Source organism: Camelus bactrianus, chromosome 2 (assembly GCF_048773025.1).
Source record: "Camelus bactrianus isolate YW-2024 breed Bactrian camel chromosome 2, ASM4877302v1, whole genome shotgun sequence".
In the NCBI taxonomy this organism is placed as follows: domain Eukaryota; kingdom Metazoa; phylum Chordata; class Mammalia; order Artiodactyla; family Camelidae; genus Camelus; species Camelus bactrianus.
The window spans coordinates 133,781,091-133,806,454 of NC_133540.1; the positions used below are offsets into that span (position 1 = coordinate 133,781,091).

A 25,364-nucleotide genomic window follows, 5' to 3' on the forward strand; every position below is an offset into this window, starting at 1 on the left:
GCCAGGAGTCCCCAAACCAGAGACAGACGCTCCCTGTCCCCCTGGAGGGTGGACCTCCCGCACATCCACCCAGGAGCCAGGTGCTGGGCTCTGTGGGTGGGGTCTGCTGGCCCAGCTCACCTGCGGCTCACACGCCTGGAGGCCAGGGCCTCTGCCACCCCCATGGGCTGGCTCTGGCCTCGGGCTCACGTGGCAGCAAAGGTCATCAGCAGGCAGCACGCTGCCCAGAGAAAGCGAGAGACCCCTCCGTCCCAGCACCCAAGTCAGTCCCAGGCTCAGCCCGACAGGCCCCTTGGGCTGAGCCAGCGACTGGGGCAAAGGGTGAGGGGGGGCCAAGGAGCCTGGGCCAGAACTAGCCCAGTCCTGGAGCTGACATGGGACAGAGCTGGGGTTCCATGGGGAGGAGGATGGGGCTCCTGGGGACAGGAAACCCACAGGTCCACCCCATGAAGGGGGACAGGGACCACCAGGGTCAGACCTGAAAACCTGGTCCAGCTCTGCCACTTCCTGGCCGTCTGGCCCCTGGCAGTGGTTTTAGCCCATCAGGGTCAGTTTTCTCCTCTGTAAAATGGGCACGACACATCTCACATCACATAGTCTAACGGTCCCGCGACAGCCAGCAGAAAGGTCCATCAAACACTATGTGCTCCTGAACCGCAGCCCCTGCTGCCCATCCAGATGCGCTGCGGTGGGGGAGGGTGTGCACCCCTTTTCCAGGCGTTAAAACTGAGGCTTGGGAAGCCAAGGAACCACCCACAGAATTAAATTCAGTCTTTAAAAACTGATTCCTGCCCAGGCCCTTCATGTGCTCAGAGGTTCTCTGGGCTATTTTGGAAAACAAGCAGCGGTGCTCCGTGGGGGCCAAGACAGGGTGGGGAGGGCCCCGGGGGCTGCGAGGGCAGAGGCCCCAACCCTCCTGGACCAGTCAGAGGCTGCGGGGAATGGAGAGGGGCCAAGAGTGAGAAGCCCCCACCATCCTGGCCGGGGGCACACAAGTGATGCGCGGAGACACCCACACCCCCTCCACCCCCCAGCTGCCCCCAGGAGCAGCCTGGGCCTACGTCCGGGAGAGTGTGGAGGAGACGCCCCGGGGCACGGGCGGCACTGGGGGATCCACCTCTGGCGAGAGCAACCTGACTCCCAGCGCAGCGCGCACATGGCCGGCAGGCCCGGCCTGAGGGCTGACTGGACACCCAGACCATTACGGCCCTTCCCCCCTTGGAAGCATCTCCTTGATGGAAGCTTCCAGATCCACGCAAGAAAGCAATACAGCTGATTTCCTTTTCCTTAAAAATCTTCAATTATGTCATTTGGATGGTCTGTGGTGCAAACTAGCGAGGTTACAGGTTCCGACACCATTGAATTACACGAGAAAGTCAAACCAGAGTGAACAAAGAATCAGTGTGGCACCCTTTAGGGCCCAGTGAAGCAGAGCCTTGTGAAAAAATCTCAGAGGAACGCAAAACACCACCTGGCCAGCAACTCCCGTTACCTGCCACCGCCTTTACATTCAGCGTGTGAAAACAGAACGCGCAAAGCTCTCATCATCAGAAAGTGCAGAGTCCATCAGAAAGACATGACTGAGCAGCAGATTAGGACGGATCCCCCCAGTCAGTCCTGGTGTGACTCTGGGGGTGCCCAGCTTCGGACTGGCCGTCCCGCCGTGGGCTCAACAGGGGTGAGCGCCACGGTGCGGGTTCAGAGGGGACAGCCGCCTCCGGGACCTTCAGAACTCGAACATGAGGTCCGTGGCCTTATTAGCTTCGTCGGAACCTGGCCAGTGTGACTACAGCTTTGATTTCAAACTTCCTACGACAGGCTTGTTGGCAGAGAATTCCGGCCACCACGACGCTCTCTCCAGCACCCTGCTTCCCTGAAGGACTGCGGTCCAGAGGTTTTTATAGAGCTGCAAAACACACACAACACAGTCACACGGAATGAGATTCCTCCCACGGTCGAGGATGCCAACACAGCCGCCCTCGGAAGTTGCTTTAAAAACACAGGAAGTCCTCCCATCACTTCTCAGAAACCTTTTCAGATGATGTAACTTTAGTTCACACACTTCTTCGTCAGCAGGAAACAGCCGTGAAATGCAGTTATAAGGCACCGTGAAGCACATTTACGACGAAATATCCTGCGTGGCCTTTTCTCTGGAAATTCTCATGGGAAGTGGGTCCTGCAAGTCTGTGTTTGCCGTTGGCTCTGAAATCTGCCCTCCCACCCCTACGTGGCTGCTGGCCGGCAGGTGGCGGTGCAGCCAAGCAGCAGGATGGCCGTCCTGTCTCCGGGCCACCGGGCCTGAGCATACACCGGCCCTCTCTGCCCGCCCCGAAAGACCCCACTGGGCCGGCCGCCTCCCTGGGGCCTCCGGACTGAGCTGCTTTCTGCCTGTTGCTCGACCTGGCATCTTAAAGGAAGGGCATGGGTGTGGCGGGCAGCCGGCGGTGGCTTGCTCCCGGCTCCCAGCACAGCCAGCGTCAAGGCTGAGGTCCTTGGAGACAGGGTGGGTCCTATTTTGTGTCTGGCTGATGTGGACAGACGTTACTGTTAAGAAGCTGTCCGCCCTGCGCCTGCTGAAGGCACTTAGCAACTCCTCCTGCCTTCTGCTCTTCCTGGCTCCCAGAGCCACAGGGCCAGGCTGTCTCCCCACAGGTCACAAGTCAGGGGTTACATTTCACACTGTGGAACACCATGCATCGTGTAATGATGGTGGTACAATAGTGGCACCTGGTTCAAACCTCAGCCCTCGACACTGGGAGAAACGTGCACTCTGTAGACCACCCTGTCCAGCGAGGCCTCGGGCTGGCTCTGGCCTCAGTGTGGGATCTGGGGCCCCCAACTTGGGACAGTACAGGATGACCCTACTTCTCAGTCCCTCGCCCCCACCGTGCGTCAGAGGTGCCTTCTGCAGATCCATTCCAGCTCCTCCTGGATGGAGCTCCCATGTGCTCAGGGGTCCTCAGACAGCGCCACATCCAGGCAGGCCCCCGTGATGGCATTGCTGGCTGCCTGGTGAGCCCTCATCCCAGGGGCTGGCCCCTCTCCCGGGGACTCATGGCACATTTTCCTCATGCTCCCACCAGGGCCCTGGCCACCCCAACGGACTGACTTTCGCTCTCCTGTCTTCCCTCCAAACAGTCCATCTCTACCCAAATCCTGGCCCTGCTGCCTCCTGGCTGGGCAACCAAGGGTAACCCGCCCAGCATCTCGGGATGCTGCTCAACACCCAGCTCTGCAGCCAGAGGACAGCACGCCCCCCTCAGGTGTACTGTTCCTGCCCTCCTGATCCTATGGGCGGCTCTTCTATCCTGCCCACCCCAGTGCCTGCTCCACCTGTCCCAACCCCAGTGTGGCTTGGGCCGGGCAGAAGTCTAGGCTCCTGTTCCCCTGCGCTGACTGCAGTGTCCCCTGTGGACAGATGGGGGAGTCAGCTCCATTTATGCAGAGCCTGGGTCAGCCTGGGTGTCTCAGCAGAAAGAAATGACAGCCGTGAGACCTCAGACACGTGACTTCACTGAAACGTCACATTCCATGGAAACACAGGGACAACCCACAGGTAGTGCGGTGCTGAGAGGCACCGCGCAGACCTGTGGGCATCGTCCAGCATGAGCATCTCCATGTGGCAGAGGACGCACGTGGGCTTGATGACACAGCAGAACAAAGTGGGGGTGGCACTTCAGCTGGAGCCAGGGAAGAGCCCTCTGAAGAAGCAGCATTCTGCTTACAACGAACAAGAGTCCTCCCTGCAGCAAGAACAGCAGGTGCAAAGGCCCTGGGGTGAGGATGAGCCCAATACAAGAAACAGGACAGGGAAGCTGGAGTCCAGAGGGCAGGAGGAACGTGGTGTGAAGTGACCTTGGAGAAGCAGGCAGAGGTCAGGCCGTTAGGGTATGGGGCACAGGAAGGAATCTGGATGTAAGTTCCAGGTATGCGGGACGCAGAGAGGGGGCTCAGAGGAGCTGCTTGACAAGATTGGCTTTTAAAAAAATCACTCTGGAGCACGGGCGACAGGGTGGGTAGGGGAGGAGATCGGGGAGCTGCGTCGGGGGGTGCCAGGGGAGCTCAAGTCGGGGGCTGAGTGGCCCCACTGACGGAGGGGTCAGGACCCTGCACTGTGACATGGTCAGGAGACCTGGGACTGGAATGGCCCCCAGGGGAGGTGAAAAGAGGGAGACACTGCAGGGCCCCCAGCTCCACGCAGGCCCGTGCTAACCTTGGCATCATGGCCCAAGTGGGCAGTAACAACTCCCCATCTCTGGGAGGAAGGCAGGCTGGGTGCTGGCTAACCCGCCCACAATCACCCACCCCAACTTCTCCCAGCCACTCCCTCCCCTGCTGCCCACATGCGAGGAGCGGCACCCCCGCAGCCCCAGAGCAGCCCCTGGCTCATGCTCCGGCGCATGGCGTCCCCCTGTAGCCCCGGGAGGGAGGCTGCTTTCACCTCGCCGTCGGCTCTGCCAATCGGGGAGTCCAGGATGAAGTCCGGAGGGGCGATCACGTCCACCAGGGCAACAGCATCATCTTTCAGCTGTTAAGAAACAAAGTCCGTACACTTGGCAACTCCCAGCATCTCCATGGCGACCACCTCGTAACAGAGCCTCCACCCCGCCAGCAGCGGTCGCCCTGGCAGGCCCTCGGCTGGTTGCTAAAGCATCATCCTCTCACTGGCCTGGGGCACAGAGTCCCCCTGCGCGGGTCTGAATGTTTTCACCATGTCGCTATTCACTCAAGACCTCCAATGTGTCATTTTTTTTCAACCAGGTAGGGACTGCTCATGAAAGTGACGTCTCTGCGGCTCATTAATTGGCAACTGTCTTCAGAGATTTGTCTCTAAACCCTGACTTCTCTGGGCAGCTAGTGTTCCAATACAGGAAAGTACGTCCAGAAAAAGAATGTAGTAAGAGAGAAGGCATTTATGAGCACCTGAAAGTCCATCATTCAGATGCGCGTTGGTTCTCAGTAGTTCAATTGCTCTGCTATCCCACCACCCGGATTCTTCTTCAACGTGACAAGTGGAATCTGTATGACAAGACTCCCAAGAATCTTCTTGAAATGCAAGAAAAAATTCTTTTTCTTAAAGTAACTGTGAAATGCCACGGCTGTGCTGAACACAGCTGGAATGGGGACGACTGTAATGGTGTGGATTAAATCAACTGAGCGCAGGGTCACAAAACCACTAAAACAGTGGAAACGCACCCAGCTGCGTGGCTCAGAGCCCCGCACGCATTGGCACCATGGTCAGGGCCGGTGGGCTGAGGGGCACAAGCCTGCCCCACTTCAGGGGGACCCCATCAGCAGAGTAAGGTCCTGGTCTGGACCAGGGGTCTGCCACGGTTTCATGTAAGGGGCCCACAGGACACAGCCAGGCTTTGCAGGCCACGGGGTCTCCGTCTCATGCTGACCTCCGCCGAGACAGCGCGAACACCCCCACAGACGACGCACGAGGGGCCGGCTGGACTGGGCCGGGCGTGCCGCCCTCCACCTGGCCGACCCCGGGCCCCGCACCAGAAGAAGGACCAGGATCTGCCAGGCGGTGTGGGCTGCATTACTGTACAGGGTCCCTGCCACCTTGGCCACAGCCACCAGCTGTGCTGTGAGCCCTGCGTTTGAGAACAAGGGGAAAAGCTGCTGCACGGTTTAGAAAGGCAGCTGAGCACCACGCGGAGCGCGGGGAGGGAACCCCTCCCGCCACTGGCTGTGAAAGTAAGCGTGGCTGGCTGTACACGGTCGCAGATCCACCCCGACCCGGAGCCCGGGTGGAGAGAGATGGGCACGTAGGGAATGAGCCCGGAGGCAGGCTGAGCGCCGGCACAGAGCATCACCTGGAACCACACCAACTTCACGAGCCCTGAGCAGGGAGAAATGAAGTGGCCTGTCACCTGTCACTTGAGACATTTGATAAAATGCTAGGAAGCTTTGGTTCATATCGCAATGCCTCCGTCACCTGCACCGCCCAACACAGTGGCCGCTGCACACGTGGCTGTTTGATGACAATGAAAGAAAACTAAAAATCCTCAGTCACACTCGCTACTCTTCTACCCAGGGGGCTGGTGGTGACCGAACGGGGCAGTGCGGCCCCAGAGCACGTCCACTCCTGCAGGAAGTTCCCGTGGACAGGGCACCACTAAAACATAACATGCGACCAGAGCCAGCTGACACTCCTGGGTGACGGAGGTAAAAGAATGCAATAAAGAAATAAAATACCATGAAATGAAATTGGAGACTAATGTGAAATGCTCGCGAATCACTGATGTCACTGTAAAGATACGAGAGTGAACTGAACGTGTGCAGAGTCTAAGATGGTCCCGAAAAGCTACTCTCCTTGCAATTTCTGACACGAGCACATCCTTCTGTAATTTTCCCGTCGCTGCTCACCATTTTGTGCACACGAGGCCAAGGTCAGTGAATGTTACTATTCAGGTGACCGTGTAATACGTAATCATGCAATAGTGGCAGGTGACGGCAGCTTACCTGGGCGCACAGGGCCAGGATGGTGTTCTCTATCACTTTACCTGCTTGCTCACCAGAAAAGTAGCCACCTGTAAGCAGAGGGTCGGTTACCCTGGGGTCTGGACCCAGATCACCCACAAATAGCAAGCTTCCTTTCCCAAATAGCCCATTTTGTAGGAAAACCTCTCGCTACCACTGCCCGAACCCCGTTGTGACCTCTCTGCAGGATGGCATTGGCTGGGGCCAGGTTCCCGTGTCCCCCTTCCCACTGGTTCACTGAGCACATGCTGGGAGGTCATGGCTGGGAGCTGGGGACACAGAAGCCCAGGGCCTGGGCGAGAGGCTCAGGGAGGCCGGCAGGGCAGGGCCGGTGGGCTGGGCAGGCAGAGCACAGCACTGGTGGTGACTGGGACGCCCGGACGGAGCCTGGGCTGGGGGCCGGCAGGGGCTGCAGGCACAGAGCTGTGCCTGGGGGCACGCGGGCCATCTGGAGCCACCAGGGGATGGGCACGAGCCGCCCCTGCTCTGTCTCGCCTCCCACACTGCGGCGGGCTGTGCTGTGCCGGCCAGCAGGCCCAAGGAAGCGGCCCCACGCGCTGGAGAATGCATGTGCTGCAGGACTGGCTGCTGTCGGATTTTTCCGTGGTGAACTCCACCCACTCACCCAGAGCTGTCATTCCTCAGGGTGCGTGGGCTCTGGTCCCTGCACCCCACTGCTCCCTCTGCCTGGGAGGCCCTGTGCACTGCCTCCAAGGGGCAACTCCCACCTCAAGGGGGAAAACGTGGGTTCTTGGCAAGGGGGAGGGGAAAAAACGTACTCCTGGTGCAGGCCAGACACACACACAGGACACGAACAGCTACACAGAACACATCATGGGGGCGATTAGGAAAAAATATCTGAAGAGGTTTCTTAGGGGGAGAATAATGAAAAAAAAGACTGAGAAACTCAGGTTTACTCTCTTTCCACCCATCTTCCAGGAATCAGCCCATTCATCACCTCCTCCAGGAAGCCCTCCAGGTCCCCAGAGTGGGCACTCCCGGGACTGCCGCCCCAGCAGCTCGGCTCGGCTCTCAAGGCCGTCCTGATGCTGCTCTGCCCCTCGTGCTTTTCTCCCCACGGGCTCCGGGCTCCTTATCTGCCGAAGGCTCACTCAGCATGGGATGAGTGTTCAGTAACCCACAGGGGAGCTAAGTCTCCCAGGCACAGCGGAGGGTGAGGTGGGGGCAGCAGGTGCCCGCGCAGGGGGCTCACCTCGGTAGAGCAGGGCTGTGTGCTGGCTCAGGGACCACAGGGTGTAGAGGGCGCTCATCCGCCAGAGCACGGCCCGCAGCGGAGGCGGCACGTGGGGCTGGTGCGTGTGCTCGTGGAACCTCCGCGCCACCGTGAACTCCAGGAAGGCCAGGGCCAAGGAGCGGCAGTGGTACACCTGCAACGAAGCCCGGCACGGGCGCCAGCCGCCGGTGAGCAGGCGGCCAGCCAGGCACCGTGGGAGGTCTGCGAGCCAGTAGCACCAGGCGCTCCGGGGACAGACGGGGCGGGCGCAGGCGGCCCCCTCGGGAAAGCCCCACGCAGAGGCCTGCATTGTCCCCAGGAGGTGGGCTCCCCGAGGGCACGAGGTCAATTCTCTTTCCCACCTGGGGCCACAGAGAAGGTGCTTGGCACCTGAAAGTGATGTCAGCTTCCCCCTGGCCTTGCCACGCTGCTGGCCTCCCAGACTTGGAAAGAAACAGTCCCTCTCCCACTCTGCCCTCAAGTCAGGTCCAGAAACAAGGGGGACGGCTGAGCGGGGCCAAGTGTTCCTTGCATGTGAGTTCTGACTCTGGCTTTGTTTGTGGAAGCAGGAAGTCACTGCAGATCTTTCGGTCCCAACTTCTTTTTTTAACCGACATCCAAAACATCTGCTGCTAATCATTAGCTTTGCTTGTTAGCTTTTCTTCTCCAGTCTCCAATTTATTCTTTTAACCAGTTTTTACAATCAGGACAATCATACGTGCATTCCTGATTTGTTATGATAAGCACGTGCTGCTTTGGAAATTAAAAAAATAACCTAGCACGGCAGTGCCCGGAGCGGGGCGGGGAGAAGACACCTACTCAGGCTTGCATGACTGACCCAGGCCGTCAGCCAGCATCCCTGGGGAAGGGGTGGGGGAGAGTGGGCTCCGGGAAGCGGGAGGCAGGAGCACCGAGGGGGGTGGGCTCTGACGTAAAGCCTGCTGTAAACTTTCAGAGCAAACACTGGGTTGTCAATTCCAAGGCCAAGCTTCCCCCGGGGCCTGCTGGAGACAGTGAGCTGTCAGGAGAAAATTCCGGGGCAGGGTGCTTCCCCACCTCCTGCCCATCTGGCTGGTCCTGTCCCAAGACCCCACTGGGCCTCTGCATCCCCAGAGGGTACACGTCCTGCTACCCCATTGTCCCTTCTGGAGGGCCAGCCTGGGGCCTCAGAGTGGCTTTAACCCCTTCCCTCTTGCACACACTGTGGTGTGTGTGCTCTTGGCTTTGGAAGGTGAGGGCCGGGGAGGTGGGGTCTCTGCTGGATGCAGGGTGGGGGGCCTCACAGGAGGGGAGATGACAATGACAATGAAGGTGGGCAGGACCGCTCCCCAGGCCAGGCCCTAAGCTGAGCCCCCCCACCCCCCACCCCGCACCAAGGTCACACAGTTGGCAAGGGGCGGAGACACACTTGAACCTAGGCAGGCTGACCCCAGTAACCACCCCTTAACTACTTCACCAGGGCATGTTAGTACATTAAACCCCCCAAACGTGCTCACAGGCTGTGGGTGCCTCTCCGCGTGGGTGCCCCTTTGTGAATCCCAGAGGCCAGGCTCGAACTGAGTCCAAACTCACATGGATTTTCTAGTCTTAGGTCACGTTCTTCTCATCTTATTTTTCTGTAAAGCGGCACACTTTAGTTTCAGCTACGGCATTGGCTGGTGCTGGCCTGGAAAGGTGGCCCCACCTCTGACCATGACACCGTGCGGATGCATCTGAGTCCGGCCGGGCTCTGACTCACCGACACAGTAGCTAAGGGCCTGGGCCTCAGCGTCCAAACCCGCTTGGCTTTTACGAGTGTGCAGTGCGGGCAAGCGGCTTCCGCCCCAAGCCCGAGCTTCTTGGTCTGCGCAGTGGGCATGTGACAGCGCCAGGCTCCGAGCGCTGCCACCAGGAGGGTCAGCCAGAGCCCACGTGCCCCGGAAAGGAATTCGGGGTCAGATATTGCTCTTGGGTACACCCTAAGCTCTGAGCATATCTGCACTTTAACAAGTAACGGAAGCTTTTGGCAAAAAAACAAAATCTGAACTGTTTGAGCTACATTTGGACATCAGCTGTGCAGCCCAGGGGAAGAGTCGGGCTCTGGGGTCAGCAGGCTTGGGGTCAGTGCCGGCTCTCCAGAGTCAAGCCAGTGCCCTGGGCCGTTTCTCTTGGCCTCGACATCCTTACCCATCAGAGACGATGGAGTGGAACGACACACGGAGGGAGAAACAGCACCTCATCCTGCTTCCTGTAAAGACATCGCTGCAGGGAGTCCGGGGGGGGGCTTCCCCCCCACCTTCTTATATCTTCTCACTTGGAACGTGTGAAGGTGCTGCCCAGCCAAAAAATACAACAAACACGCCTTTGTTTTCTTCTTTTAAGACCCTGCTGTGTGCGCCCAGCCAGCTGTAGGTGAACAGTTGACAGCAGTTTGTTGCCGGCAGGAGTAGAGAAAAGCTAATCAGCTCCGGCGCTGAGTCAAAAGGAGAGCGCATCTTATCTTTCCACAAAACTGCAAGTAACCTCCCCGAAAAGGACAGGGTGTGGAGTGGCCGCTGTCCACCGGACACGGTCCTTCCACCTGCGCGTCCTGGGCCCTGGTCCGCGGGCAGCTGCTGCTGCGGTGGCCACCTCGGGCGGGGGGCAGGTCCCGGGCAAGGCTGACCCTCCGTCTGCAGGAACTCTTTCCTGCAGCCGGTGGTGTTCTGTGCTTCCCCAGCCTGGGATCTGTCTTCTGACGTTGCTTACATCATCTTCTACTATTCAGAATAGTCAGAAAGGGTGAATGTGAATGCAGTCAGAGCCGGCAGTGTCTTTCACAGCTTCCGAGTTTTCGTCCTACCAAGGCTGCGCAAACACCGCCTGGACTTTTCTTCTCATGCTTCCTCCTGCCGCTGCCATCACGCTATGGGAAGGGACCGCATCGCCACAGGACCCTGGACATCCAGCCCAGGGCTCTGAGAACGCTCTCTGCTGTAAGGATGACCCCATGCTCCCTCTTAACATGCTCCGTGATGCAGACCAGGTCTGGAAGATGCAGACTCCCTCTGGGGTCACCTCTCCCTCCAGGCCTCGGTGAATTCTTTCTCAACCGACAGCGCCACACCCCGGGCCATCGTGAGACCGGGAGTGCAGGTGTGAGCGGACGGCTCAGACGGCTGCGGTGGCCCTCTGGATGCTCTGTGGGGTTTGGACATGGCGGGAATGGGCGTCCTCTGTGTCCTCCATCGCTCCAGGGTCTTGGGGGGCATCTCCACTTCCATCTCCAGGTCGACACCCCGACATGCAGAGAACGGAGCGACGCGGGACAAGCTGACCCACAGCCGCCCGTGTCCGAGTGACTGAGCCTGTGTGGCCCAGCCCACCTGGAAGGGCGGTGCTCACACCCCCTACTCTGGGTCCCTAGACTGAACTGGAGGCTCACTGCCCTTGCCGTCTGCTAGTTCACTCCTTTGACGACACAGGTGTGGTCTTGGTTTAGGTGCCCTCCGAAGGGGCCTTTCTAATCCAGACCCCTCCTTGTCTGCTCCTCCCTCCCCGGGGCAGGCGCGCCCAGCAAGTCCCTGGGTGCCTGCTCTGCATCTTCTGCTGAGGGGCCCAGGAGCCGGGGCCTTCAGAGGCCACGGGCGGATGTGGCCCCAGGCTCTCCGGGACAGCTCCATCACAGTGTGACCCGGAGCAGATACCAACAAGAGAGGGTACCGCATTTAGAAGCTTCCCGGGCTACGTTCACCTCCGGCCTCCCAGAAAACACCTGTCACTGCAGATGCACCGGGCTATAGACCACAGCAGAACCAGGTGCCACCTAACGAGGGCCGGGACCCCGGACACGAGAGGCAGCCCTGTCCCAGTGTGAGAACCAGCGCGGCCCTTGGACCGATTCCACTCAGGCATCTGGGGGAGGGGGATGACGACTTTGAGAAACCAAATGCGGAGCACTGGCGTGCCCTCACGTGAGTCGACGAGCCACCGCCCTGCTGGTGGGAGGGATCTTGGCTCCCGTCCCAGCTCCACCGTGTGCCTCAGGCCTCCACAGCCCATGGACACTGTCGGGCACCTTAGTATGATGCCCACAGTCTCTTCCATGTCTGGCAAGGGAGGTGCAAAGAGGTCAGGCCAGGTGCCCGAGGTGCATCTCACTGAGGACACAACAGTACAAGAATTAGGAACAAATCACAGAAAGAGCAACTTGTAACACAAACGAATACCTGACAGTTGTTTCTTGCTTCAAAGTCGCTGCTCCCAGACTGCTTCTCTCGATTTAACTTCTGGTAACTCTCCTGGAGCAGATAGCAAACCAGCCACTCGTACGCTGCCAGGGCGGCTTCAAACGAGAAACAGGGAAGAGTGACCGCGGGGCCCCGACCTTTCCAAGTACTTAGTCCTCGTGGAAGCGAGCAGGGTGGGGCCCATTTACAGACGGGGAGGCTGAGGCCCAGGGAGGGCAGCTGCGCTCGGCCGCAGCGGGCGGTGGCCGGGCCGGGACCAGCACGGCTGAGGGTGTTTCCTGGCTCTGCCATGAGGCCGGCCCGAGTTCTACACGGTTCTAGCAACCATGGAGTCCGAGGCGTGATGACCGCCTCATTTATATAAGATGGCTATGCGGTCTGGATGAAACGCGGAGTCGCACGGATGGCAGGACAACTTCCCAGCAGATGGTGGGCAGGTGGTGAGAGGAAGGCGCACTCCAGCCACCTGACCGGGGACCTCACCGCTGCGGTGGGCGGCTCTCCCAAGACCTTGCCACTCGCCCGTCCCTCCCGGGGCTCTGCTGAGCAGAGGAGGGAGGCTGCGGAGCAGGGTGCGCCGTGACAGGGATGCAGGGGGGACGGGCTGGAAAGGGCTGGATGGAGACCCCCGTCCTCCTCTCCTGGCCACGGTGCTGTGCCTGCATCTGTGGGGCCCTGCTCCTTGTCCCGTCACCGCCGGAGACCCTGCCCAGCAGTGTGGTCACCACCCCTTCCGTTGAGCACATGGGGCACAGGGAGGCGCCCGGGCCCATGGTGAGCCAGCAAGGGTCTGACCTGCCTGTGTGGCCCGAGGTCCACACTTTCACTGCTGACCCAGGCAGAGGGCGCAGTGCTGGGGCGTCCAGGCCCCAGGGGACCTGGGAGTTCCTTCAAGTCACTCAGCCCGTTCCCTGGGAAGAAGGTGCATGGTATTTGCTGGGTCCTGCTGCAGACCCCTGCCCGTTTCACACTTTGTATTTGCAAATCCTCACAGCGCAGCTGAGAATCCCATTAAAGAGCACATGAACCACCTCTCAGGGCTGAGGAAACGCAGGCTCAGAGGCAGCAAACAGCCTGCCCAGGCTCACACAGCTGTTCTGAGGGAGCCCCATGCGGCAGGTGGGGAGGCGAGCTGGGATGCGGTCCCCCTCTCAGAGGTCTGCCAGGTGTGCTGGCTTGAATGTGGCCCCCCCCGAAAGACACATCCACGTGTCTCCCCGCACCTGCAAACGTGCCTTTACGTAGGAAAAGGGTCTTCGCAGATGGAATGACATTACAACGTGAGGTCACCCTGGACCATGGTGGCCCTAAATCCAGTGAGTGTCCTTGTACGAGACAGAAGAGAAGATGGAGACACAGAAGGGAGGCCATGCGAAGGCGGAGGCAGAGACCGGGTGATGTGGCCACGAGACCAGGAACGCCCGCGGCCACCAGGGGCTCCACAGACGAGGAAGGACCCTCCCTGGAGCCCCTGGAGGGAGTGCAGCCGGGGGCTCACTTCGCCTGCGGGCTTCTGTCCACAACGTGACTCAGTTCCTGCTGTTCTCGGCACCCAGTTTGTGCACAGGGCGCAGACGCCGCGGCAGCCCCGGGGCACTCCAGAGCCGCCCTTCAGGACGTCCCTGCAAACGCAGGCAGACACTGGGGCCAGCACTGGTGCTGGGGGGCCCATTTTGACACCTGCGTACCCGGGGCAGAGGCCCGACCACCCTACGACGCACCAACCATGCTGTCCGGGCCACACCCAAACGCTGCCCTGGCAGGTGACGGCCTGTAGCGTCACCCACTGTGCCTGGCGTCGGTGACCAGCTCACAGTCTGTGCTCCAAGAGAGAAGCCAGCTTCACGCCTTGGTTGTTTGAACATTTTTCTTTGGAAACTCCACTTTCAGCTCTCAAGTTTTTACTAAGTGCGTCACTCTGCTCCGACGTGTTCACACGGCAGGGCTGAGCCCCTAGCGAACACACGAAGGTACCAGCGGGGCTGGTGTGTGGACCACTTGGAGAAGTCACCTGGACGTGAGGGGTCCGCGGGGACAGAACCGAGTGGGGGAGGCCAGGGGAGCCGGCACAGCCGGGCAGGAACGCTCTCGCTTGGGGGGTGGCGAACGGCCCAGGACAAACACTGCTTCAACTTCAGTCCTCAAGTCCCTCCCAGCTCCTGGGTCAGAAGTGGCCTCTGAGGTGCTGCACCACGGGGTCCCTTGGGGCTCCCCCGGTGCCCCTCTGCACCCCTTAATGGCCGATCAGCATCTGGCCCAGGGCCCACAGCTGACCCACAGCCTGGGCGTGCCACCCACACCACGGGCCCCTCTGAACACAGGGTGCTACGCAACCCCACTGCCCTGCATCTTTCCTTTGGCCAGAGAAGCAAAAGCTCCAATTGTTTAGTATTTTCGAGAGTGAGCTAACTCAAGGAAAGAGAAAGGCCTTATGATATTAAGTGACACGCAGGTCCCCGGTGTTCGGGGCCACTTGTTAAACCCATCCTCAGTGCACACACATCCTCAGTGCGAGGATCAGAGGAGCCGAGGACCCGTGCCTGCCCCTCCCTCCCCAGATACACATCTGAATCCCCAGAGGAAAACCTCCTGACGTCCAAACAGGCCGCGTCCAGTGCTGGGAAGGGCCTGAGTCTCCCATCCTCCAGAGCCCGAGTGTCGTACGTCATCTAGGTCATTTTTGCCCCAGACCCAGCTGAGACAGGCCAGCCCGAGGTCTGGGATTTGATGATCACGTGCCTGGGGCCGAGGGGCTGGCCACGTGCCGCGGGCTCCCTCCTCCGCGTGGGGAGTAACAGCCGTGTTTGATGCCAGGCCCCTGGTGCCAAATGAGTTTTACTTGCGTCCTCTCCTCCAGAAAATGTTTTCGCTTTGTTGGCTCTTGCAAAATTAGAGCGCTCACAGGAAAAACAGATGACGCTGTCCTGGCGTTCTTCCTGACGCCGGCCCACAGTGCAGCTGCGGCTCTAATCGTGTCGGGGAGAGGGCGGGGGCCAGGCAGGGGCCAGGCGGGGGCCAGGCAGGGGCCGGGCGGGCACGGCGGCCTTGTCACAGCGCTGGCAGACCACTTGTTTACTGTCTCATTTTACAACGGGTGATGGTTTTAGGGGAGAAAATCCCGGTTGGGTTGACGTTAGGATGGTTGCGTCACTCCCTGGTGCTTCCTGCACGACACTTAGGGGGCTGTGTGACCAGCAGGAAGGGACCTCCAAGCGGTCCCTGCTTCCTCTTAGCACTTTAAGAAGTGAGATAAAAAAGGCTGCTGATTGTCAGAATTGTCACACAGTGCGGGGAGGGAAATGGAGCTGTTACTAGCAGGTATGCTGCTGGCTGGGGCTGCAGATGGAGGACGGCGGGGAGGCCGGCCCAGCCTGGGTTCTGTGCTCACTCCGGCCGCTGACATGGATTCAGGGGGATGGAGGGGGACTGGACCACGGCCTCCCTTCTGGAAGCTGTGAGCAGCAGTGCAGCCCTGCAGGGCCACCGGGAGATATGTGCCCAGCGCCCGCAGCTGCTCGGATGTGTCATGTGCTCTCTGTCCTCCGAGTAAGGGAGGGGGCGGCTCCTTCACCCACAGGATCTAGGCCCCCCAGGCCCCCAGGGGACACGCACACTTGGGTCTCCTGACAGCAAAGCCAGGTGGTCTCTGATAACGGCGTTCAGGGGGATGTACAGCTATTGACAGTAATTTCTGTGATGAAAACTGTAACTTGGGCCATGTTGTAAATGTCAAGGGCCGTTCCTGAGCCCTCGCATGGTGCCAAGTGCCAACCTGAGTGCACTGCGTCCCTCGCTGGTCCCCACAGACACTGCAGAGGTACAGCTGTCATCACCCCGCAGTGCAGACGGGAGCCCGGCGCAGTAGGGTGGGGGCCCTGCCCTATGTCCCAGGTGCACTCGGTCTCCTGGCAGGGGGGCTGCCTTTCCAGCTCCTTGGGTGACCTGCCAGAGGGTCCGCCTCTGCCCGCCTGCTGGGGGCACACGCCTAGGGGTCAGCCCCGGACCACAGAGGAGCCCTGGGTGGCAGAGGGAGGTGTGCTCATGAAACACGCCCACCGGAGTGACGACCTGGCCACAGTCTGCTGCTATTTCTGATAAGGGATCTGACCGGAAAGCGAGTGGGATCTTGTAGGAGGAAAGCTCATCCTTCAGAAGCCTGGGGGGGGGGGGGGTCACCAACCCTGTTCTTCCTGTGACGTCTCCCTCGACCACCCATTACCAAGCGTCTGGGGGCCGTAACAGGAGATCCTGAGCTTTGGATGCAGCAGGCTCAGGTCCAGATCTGAGGTGTGCAGAGAACTGAGGAGGAAGCTGGTCAGGGGGGCAGACAGAAGGGAGGCCAGGACCAGAATGAAAAGCCTGGCATGTGCAAAGGCCCAGAGACAGTGTATGGCATGGACCACGAGCGGGACACCCAACCTCCTGTGATGAGAACCCAGGCACAGGAGTGGCGGGTGGGACCAAGGCTGCCTGGCAAGGCGGATCTGGGACCCGGAGGCCTCTTGCTATACCCTGGAGGGGGGTGGACTCCCTTCACTCCAACCCTGGAGTCAGCACTGACTCAGCGCTGGGCACAGGAGCTGCTCCATGGATGAATTATTGAACAAACAAGGGAATAAATCAGTAGATTGCTTCCAGGGCCCTAGTCGGGCACCATGCACCCGGAGGGGCGGAGTGGGGGCAGAGAGACAGGCAGGCGTGTACTTACCTGAGGAGTCCCAGCAGTCCTCAGGGCTGGGGCCTGTGAACCTCCGGCCAAGGATGTCGGGATAGGATTCCAGAAAGTCCACAGTCTTCAGAGGGCTCTCAACGCGAGGGCCACCTAGGAGCACAGCCAGTGACTCTGGGGAGAGCCAGGACCCCTCCCCCAGCCATCACGCGGGGGCTGGCCCCTCCCCATCTGACCACACGTCTCCTTCCTGTAAACACAGGGGCCATCCTGACTGCAGGGCTGACGGGGCGGCCGGGGCCGTGGGGCGGGCTGTGTGTGGCTGGGGCCGCCCGCCCGCTGCGCCGCCCCCCAGCAGCCGGCCTCACCTGGGCCGCGGCGCTCTAGCAGGCTGAGCAGGTAGTTGCTGGTCTGCTGCAGCAGCACGTTGTTGTCTCCCTCGTATGTGCAGTTGGGGTCGTTGTCGTTCCTGAGCTCGCCCAGACGGTTCACTGCAAGGAGCCGCCGCGCCCTTGTCACTGCCAGGGCACGTGGCCCCGCCCCGCCCCCCACCGGCGGGGCGCCCGCTCATCGTCTCAGCCCAGGTGCTCCCCCTGTAGGGCGTACCCGTGACCACGTGGCACGGTCGCCGCTGGGAAGGGAAGGGGGCGGCTCCCAGGGCCGCGCTCAGCGACACCACCGTCCTCACTGCTGCCACGGCCTCACAGGCTGCCCGGCAGAGCTCCCCGAGTGGGGCCCTGCCAGACCCGGACCGTTTCAGAGGTGCTGACTCCCTGCGAGGGGGACGGCCTTCTTTCTCCCACGATTAAAGGAAACCTTTTTACACAAGAGATTTCAAATACCTGAAGACAAGTCTCATTGTTCTTTTGTTTTCTCTCCTGCCCCTTGAATAACCCAGTTCCTCTTCAGACTTTATAAGCCATGCTACCCAGACCCCCACGTCCTGGGTCTTCACCCTCTAATGGAGAATGTTCTCCAAAAGTGGTGGGGAAGCCAGCAGGGAATCGAATGGGACCCTCACTTCCCACACTCACATACTGCTGTGAGCAGAGCCCGAGGGGGTGTAAGACATTCTGCAGAGACACAAGGCTGTGGTCACCTGTGACACCCTGATCGCTTTCCCCTGACTCGCTGCCGCATCCCCATTCAGTAGGCCACTGAGAGCAACCTCTGGGAAATAACTTTCGATTGATGTTTAAACCTAGATAAAGGGCTTTACATTCATCCCTGCTGAGCTCGGCCTCAATGGCTAAGCCGAGCGTCTGTAAGTGTGATGACACTTGCTTTAGTCATTCGTGTTGTCTGCCGGGCTGCATGATTCAAGTGCCTCATTCTGAACTATTTATAGCATCTCTGTGAGCCCTAACAACAAACAAAACCTACTAAGAGCACTGCGCAGAGGACGAAACACATAAATGAATAAGTGACTTCTGCCGCGCTGCGGTTACCCGCCCGTGAGTAACAGAGAGAGGCGGGGCGTGGAGGAGCCGAGAGGCCACCCTGTCCGCCGCCCCCACGCGAGGGGTGACTGGGACACATCCTCGCCAGAAGCGCAAGATTATCTACAGAGCTGCATCGGAATGCTCAAACGCAGCAAGCGCCTAAAAGGCTTCTGTGGAAACTGTCAATAAGGTTCCTGCCAATTCTGTGACTTGGAAGGTGTGCGTGGCCTTCTTTGAGTAACCAGACTTTACCAACCAGTTATTTAAGATGAGCACGCAGGAAGTCTGGCGGGAAGGCTGCAAATAATGATGACATTAATAATAACACTAACAGTAATAATAAAAGTAACGGGGCACATGCTACGTGCTCGACACTGCTAACACCTGGTGTGCATTAATTCACTCACTCACTGCAGGCACCTGTGCTGTGCACACCCCCCCGTCACAGATAGGGCTGAGGCACAGAGAGGCTGGCAGCTGCCCCGGGGTCACACAGCTAGTGAGCAGCAGGGCCAGGATCTGGTCCCGGGGGGGCGGCTGCCCAATCTCTTAACCACCTACCAGCTGCCCACACGCTGCCAAGGCCAATAAAAGCTCTCTTTTTCTAAGTTTAAGAATTTTTCATCAGAACAAAACTCGATGCCAGGTTACTGCCAAGTCGTTAAACTAAAAGTTTCAGTTCAAATGAACAGATGGGCTCCTTTCTGTTCCGGTTTTCAGCGGCCCCTTTGCACAGCTTCTCCAAGCCCAGTCACGGTCTGCGGATTCTGACCGAGGAGCATCAGGCATCAGAGTGGAGAGACCTGATGAAGGCAGGGGTCGGCTCACTTGTTCGGAAAGGGCCAGACAGTAAACGTGGGAGGCTCTGTCTCAACCACTCAACTCTGTGTCGGAGTGGGAACACCGCCAGGGGAAATGTGTACGCACTGGGCATGGCCAAGGTGCCAATAAAACCTTATGCACAAAACGGGCTCTGGCCCACAGCCTGTAGTCTGCTGACCCCGGGTCATGAGTCCCATGGCAAGGGTAAGGAGAGAAAGCTGCCCCACGTGTCTCCAAAACCTACCGGCCAGATAGCCGTGTCCGCCACACGCCTCCCGGCATTCCTGAATTCCCCGCTGGGCAGTCCACGAGGCCAGGGACTTGCCAGCCGATGCCAAGGCATGGATCTCACGTCCGAGCTCTGCCTTGGGGGAGGGAAGCCAACAGAACAGTGAAAAGAGGCCCCGACACCAGAGGTCGGGGTCAGGTCCACCCAAGCATCAGAGGCCTTCGTCCCCTCCAGGCTAATCCGAGACACTCGGCAACGACAAAAGAAAGAAACCCAATTTTAGCTTAAAAGAAATAGGATTCATCTAAGAATGGACACACGTAATTTCACAGCAATGAAATTAAAGGACCAAGCTCGGCCCGGCAGGCGTGCCCCGGGGGGTAAGGCTGGTCATAGAAGAACCTGTTCTGACTCAGCTCACAGTGTGACCCCAAGTGCCGGGCGTCTTTGCTGAGACCAGGAAGGAACGCGGCGGTTGGGGGGCGGTGCCGGGACGCTGGCCCCCGAGGACCGCAGTCCAGGTCACCCACTGCCCTATCTGCAGGGGGCCTGCCCAGCCTCCCCTCCTGACACGTCTGGTAAATATTCTTTTGCTTTGACTCGATGTTTAATAAAAAGGGTTACGAGAGAAACGCACACGTGCCTGCTAACACGATCCACCTCAGCAGTGTTTACAGCTTCCAACGAGGGCTCCTTTAACCTGTGCCTGGGTTAAACCTCTGAGCTTCAGAAAGAACAGGGCACGGTTAACTACACTTCACAACATTACTAACAGAAGGATTCCAATGTCAGCTGGCCAAAGCTTCAATGACTCGCGCTCGGGGAACACGCATAGCCGTGTTCCTGATGGAAAGGTCCTCGCGGACCAGCAAGCCGGCCTGACTTGCTCCGCAGCGCACCCTGCTGGCCTCCCAGCGCCCCCCCCCCACCTCCCGACGCCTGCATGTTTATGCTGAGTTTTCCAAGATGCGCTGATCTGACACAGGCTTTTCAGGGTGCGGCACACCCTCATCTGCAGCATTTCTCATCAGTTTTCAAACGCGTTTATTGTGATTCACACTTCACTTCTGCCCAGGAGGCAGCACGAGGCGGCCGCGGAAAATCAAAACGTGAACCGTCCACACAGAAATGAGCCAAGGACTCCTTTTCACGTCGGGGCTGATCCCAGGGGATTTGCACGCTCATCTCTGGCACAAAGCCTCGCCTGTCAACTCAAATCTAGTCAGCTGGAGCCCAACCTTTGTAGGGTTGTTTACAAAAGGATCAGAACCATGAAATCTACTGAGGGGCCAGCAATGTGGATTGTGCAAAACCATCAAGTTCTCAAGAGGGGAGCAGCAGCTGAACTCACAGACGGGAACTGGGAGTCGCGTCAGCACATCCTTGAGGAACGGGGATGCGGACACGTGCCCAGCGCGTCCAGATGACGGCCAGGACTCTGAGGGTCTGCGTGGGTGCACACAACGGAAGGAATGCGTCCCTGCGAAGCCACACTGTGGACCCCGGCGACATTTAAACGACGATCAGCACTGTGGAGAAGAGCGGGCGCGGCTCTCACCTGCGTGGCACTCTGGTCGTTCCCCAGGAGGCCGTGCTGAAGCTTCTCCATGTCCAGGAAGAGCGACTTGGAAAAGTGGTCCAAGGCGTAGGTGGCCGCCAGGTACGGGAGTAAGCGCCATTGCTGAAATGAACAAAACCGCTGTCGGCACACCGGCAAAGCCTCCTGAGAACCCGTGCCTCCCGGGGTGGCCGTGCAGGACGGGCGCGCCAGGAGCCCCCGTCCACTGTCCCAGGCAAATGCAGAAGGTCCTGCACATCTCTGGCACCCACCGCCATGAAGCCTGGACCCCAAGGCTCTTCCAACCCAGCCAGTGCTCCCCCCTCACCCCAACGACCCCACTCAAGGCACACCTGTGCCACGTTCAACGCCCTGCTCACCCCCCCACCGCTATGTCACCAATGTGGCCACTGGGCCGGACTAAATGCAGCCTACACGGGACCAAGGAAGCCAGGCTGCTGCACCAAGTGTGAGGCCCACCAGGCAATCCCTGTGCTTCCTGAGCGCCCGAGGACTGAAGCAATCGCCCCAGGCCCGACGGGGGAGCTGAGGCTCATGGAGAGCCGGAGGGAGCACGTCTCTTTCACCAGCGCACACCCACTGCTGTGCGGATGGAGGCTAGGGAGCCGGGAAGGACCCGGGCAACCACCACCGCTGCCGGCACCACCATCCTCTACCGTCTGCTGGACGCGGACATGGCGTCAGCTGCTCCTCACGCACTAACGTATCCAACCCTCACAACCACCCATGAAGAGGTACTACAGCCAGTCCCAATTCACAAATGAGGAAAGTGCAGCACAGAGAGGTTCAGTGCCTTGCCTGAGGGCACACAGCAGGGAGAGGGTGGACCTGGGGCTGGGAGCCCAAGCACGTGGCTCTCAGGGGCTCTCGTAACCCCGGGCCTATGCCTGGTGCCCAGCAGTCAGGTGCGCTGTGACCTCACAAAGGCCACGGGTCAGTGGGATGGTGGGTCCTGGGTGTCGCCCAGGTATGAACCAGGGCTTTTCCTTACTTACTTGTATTAAAAGAAGTGTGAAAAGGACCAAATGCGATTCAGTTAAAGTTCCTGAAGTTTCACTTGAATACACCTTGGCCCAAGACCTGGGCCTGATTTAGCTGCTAATTCTTGACAGGGGTCATCAGGGTGGTCACTCCAAACAGCCTGCTGTGAGGACCAGGTGTGCGGGCGGTGTGTGTGGAAGGGCTGGGGACGCAGAGGCATCACTGTGATAAAATGCATCCCCAACCCCATCCAGGCACCTGGGTGATGCTCAGCCGGGGCTGCAGCTCTGCCATCAAAGGACTAGTGTCCCCTCTGCTAAGGATGTCACCATGAACTGGGCGGGACCCTTGGCGGCTGTGACCTGGGGCTGCGTCTCAGGGATGGGGTGAGGGCGTGGGAGCGTGGCCTGGATGTGCAGGGTCTTCCCTGTAAGCGGGGAGAGCGTGCACGCCCATCTCCCGCAGTCTTGCCGGGCGCCAACCCAGGTCCCTGACCGAGGCTGCCTGCACACACCCCTTGTTAACTGAAGACCGTGAATGAAGACCACTGGCACCCCAGATGCTCCACTCCTTCCCCGCAGCTGCCTGCGCTCACCCTGCTAACGGCCTGAGTCAGCTCAGCTCCCGGTAACCGAGCTGCAGCTCCCACAGGAGCAGGTCTCTGCTTGCAGGACAGAAGGAAAGGGAAGCCACACTTGTGAAACCCACACCTGCATCTGATACTCCAGCACCGGTACCTCCTCCTCGCCTGTCGGTCCAAACTGGCGCCTGGTGGCTGAGAACCGCAGTGCTATGGACATGGCCAGCTTTAAGTTGGTGACGGCCATACCCACAATGGAGACCCGGCCTGCGGACAGGCTGCCCAGAGATGCTCCGAAGCGCTGCCTGACGTCCTGCGGGGGAATGCAGATTAATGTTGGATCATCAACGGTCACCTGGGGGACAGGCACGGGGACGGGGGGAGCACTCCTTTACTGGTTCAATACTGCCGGCCCCGCACTGGGCACCCAGACACAGACCCCCGGGCCCAGGCGGGCCGAGCCGCAAGGAGGGCTGGTGTCCTGTGAACTGTTCTGGGATGGTGTGGGTGGCACGGGGGACACACAGTGGCATGGGGACCTGCAGGCTGCCACCTGGGGGTCCTGAAGCCCTGCTCTTTGACCCCACCGAGAACCAGACACAGCTCAGGCTGCAGGCAAGGCGGGGACCAGGGACAGAGTGCCCAGCTGCACCCACGTTTGTTTATGAAATGGGCTCCGTTCCCCACCCCCCTGGAACTCCTCTCTCCCCTCAAACAACCACTCTAAGGGGTGTGATAACCATCTGCTGTTCTCTGTGGTCTTTTAAAATGGGTAATTGCCCAGGTGCACCTATTTTTAATGTGTTATAAATCTCAACATGCTTACTGCACGCCGGGGTGCGGTCAGCCCCAGACACCAGAGACTGCTGTTTGTCACTGTGGCTGTGCACGGCCCAGCAGGCGACCCTTCACCTCAAAGCCCCCGGTGGGAAACAGCACTGGTGGGGGCAGCCTCCCTAACCGTGACCCTGGGGGGCTGGCGGAGGCGTGTGAGGGATTGTCACTGTGCCTGGGGCCCTGGGGGCGGCCGACCCCGATCTGCACCTGCATCTGGACAGGCTCGCAAGGGCCGCCAGCGGCTCCCGTGGCCCGTCCCCTTCTCTGAGCACAGGGGGCCGGGGTCTGGTGGGCGTGGTGGGGACGGCTTCGTCACCCACAAACTGCCCTGCCTGGAAGCACCGCTACCTTAAAGGAGGAGACGTAGGCACCCTCAGGGGTGACGTCGCCCGTGCGGTTCAGCAGGTCCTGGCGAGGAATTCTCACCTTGTGGAACAGGGCAAACCTGTGAGGAGAGACAGCGCTTCCGGTTAAACTGGCCCCTGGGTCGATCTCTCGCTCCTGAAAGCCAGTCAGATAAAAGCCCAGGACGGCTCAGAAGGTAGCAGAACCCACAGAAGCCAAAACCAAACCCAACTGGGACAGAAGACACCGGAAATCAGGACATTGCAAGACACCATTCTACCCAAGAGCGCGCGTTTAACAAGAGAGTGTGTGTGAGTGTGTGTGTATGTGTGTGTGAGTGTGAGTGTGTGTGTGTGTATAACACGGTGTGGCAAAATCAGGTCAAACTGAGGTTTTAAATATCTCCCTCACAAAAGCCTAGGGGACAAGGTTATGCCAGGTAACCGGAGGGGCATAGCTTGTGCCAAAAACCCAAACCACCTCAAAACATCAACAGCCCCCGCAGCACCTTATCTGACCACTAAGCATTGTCAGTGTCACACAGAACATTCTTTCACGACCCACAGGAATAGCTTTGGGAAAATGGCAGCGCCCTGCAGAGAAGGGGGGCAGCTCTCCAGCCCCCTCCCTCCCACGCTGCTCCCACTCTGCTCCAAGCCTGTGCCCGGCACCCGAGTCACCATCCAGAGTCACCGCCTGTCCTGCACGGGGGAGCAGAGGCGTCTCTAAACTTCAGCTTGGAATGTCACGTCCAGCATGAGATCGTTGGACCCCTAGGACCTGTAGGATCTAAACCCAGAGTGATGCGGAGAGCCCTCTGACGGGACCCCTGCCTGCTGCCCCATCAACACCTCACTCCTCGCAGCCCGCGGCTGGGTCAATCTGCTCGTGACCTTCAAGCCGGCCAGGCCCTCTCCTGACCTCCAGGCAGGCAGCCCTCAGAGTGCGGCTACCGCCTCCAGGAAGCCCGCCGTGATTCTCCTCCGCGCCCTGCAGTGAGTACCAGGTGGTCTCACTCTGCAGCGACTGCCCGTCGTCCACGCTGCTCGCTGAGCCACCTGCTTGTTGGTGACAGTTCCCAGGGGTCTTCTCACCCTGTCATAATGGGGCCACATGCCTGGAACCTACTGGACACTTCAGAAGGGTCATGGAATGAAGCAACTGCGGGTGAGACATCATCCTTGGGGCACTGGGGTCACCTCCACCAAACCCCGAGTCCTGGGACAGCCTTGGAGGGTGACAGAGCAGCACCTTCCAGCGCAAGAGTGGAAGGGCAGAGCCCTGGGCTGGACGCAGCCGGTCGGGGGGCCCCTCCCACGTTCCTTCACAAGCGACTAGGATTTCTGCACGAGGCCACTAGGCCCCAGCCGGTGTCCAGGTGAGGAGCCAACGTCTGTGGGTTTCCCTCCTACGTGTGAAATGCAGGCCAGCCACACTCCAGCTCCCAGCAGGCCCCGTCGAGACCCTGAAGGCACTGCCTGGGGTGAGCCGCTGCATCACAGCCTTTCTGGGGCCACTCTGACCGGCCCGGAAGGCCCGTGTTCTGAGGCCCACTTTCCAAGGACGCCTGGCCCCGGCGCCGATGCCCCTGGCGGGGTCCAGCTTGCTACTTGCAAGCCAAGGGACGCTCTTCCAAGTGTGAGCCTGAGAACTCAGAGTGCTCTCTTCGCCCTCCTCTGCCCCCCAGAGGTGACACAAGTCAGTGTGTTTATACTTCAGAGAGGATTTGCTTCAGTTTAACTGAAATCAAGACTTCACATGTTCTGTTTTGAGCACTTCTATGTGGCAGGAGCTGCTCCAGAGACAGTCAAATGGTGGCCAGACTGTGGGCCAGCCTGCAAGCCAGACTCCCAGTGTCCCCAGAAAACATGGGGGTGTGTGCATGTGACGTGGAGAGTGAGCGACACGGTGGGGCTGGTGGGGCTCCCAGACCTCATGCCTGGGCCCCC

The 25,364-nt window shown here is 59.6% G+C and overlaps 1 protein-coding gene across 5 annotated transcripts in view; it reads right to left on the reverse strand.

The window, feature by feature from the left end:
- Nucleotides 1-1,276: 1,276 nt before the first annotated feature.
- ACOX3 (acyl-CoA oxidase 3, pristanoyl) overlaps nucleotides 1,277-25,364 on the reverse strand; it is a 42,800-nt gene continuing 18,712 nt past the window's right edge. For 4 of the 5 annotated variants that reach the window (XM_074351174.1, XM_074351180.1, XM_074351166.1 and 1 more), the window contains 11 exons: nucleotides 23,419-23,515; nucleotides 22,364-22,546; nucleotides 20,652-20,774; nucleotides 19,109-19,229; nucleotides 16,969-17,091; nucleotides 16,640-16,753; nucleotides 11,911-12,026; nucleotides 7,703-7,877; nucleotides 6,472-6,539; nucleotides 4,442-4,528; nucleotides 1,277-1,906 (listed from right to left, as the gene is read on the reverse strand). In XM_074351174.1, coding sequence (XP_074207275.1) covers nucleotides 1,787-1,906; nucleotides 4,442-4,528; nucleotides 6,472-6,539; nucleotides 7,703-7,877; nucleotides 11,911-12,026; nucleotides 16,640-16,753; nucleotides 16,969-17,091; nucleotides 19,109-19,229; nucleotides 20,652-20,774; nucleotides 22,364-22,546; nucleotides 23,419-23,515 — 1,327 coding nt within the window. In that variant the 3' untranslated portion in view covers nucleotides 1,277-1,786. Of the gene's footprint in view, nucleotides 1,907-4,441; nucleotides 4,529-6,471; nucleotides 6,540-7,702; nucleotides 7,878-11,910; nucleotides 12,027-16,639; nucleotides 16,754-16,968; nucleotides 17,092-19,108; nucleotides 19,230-20,651; nucleotides 20,775-22,363; nucleotides 22,547-23,418; nucleotides 23,516-25,364 lie in introns of those variants that run through there. The other variant, XM_074351188.1, reaches the window with a different exon arrangement.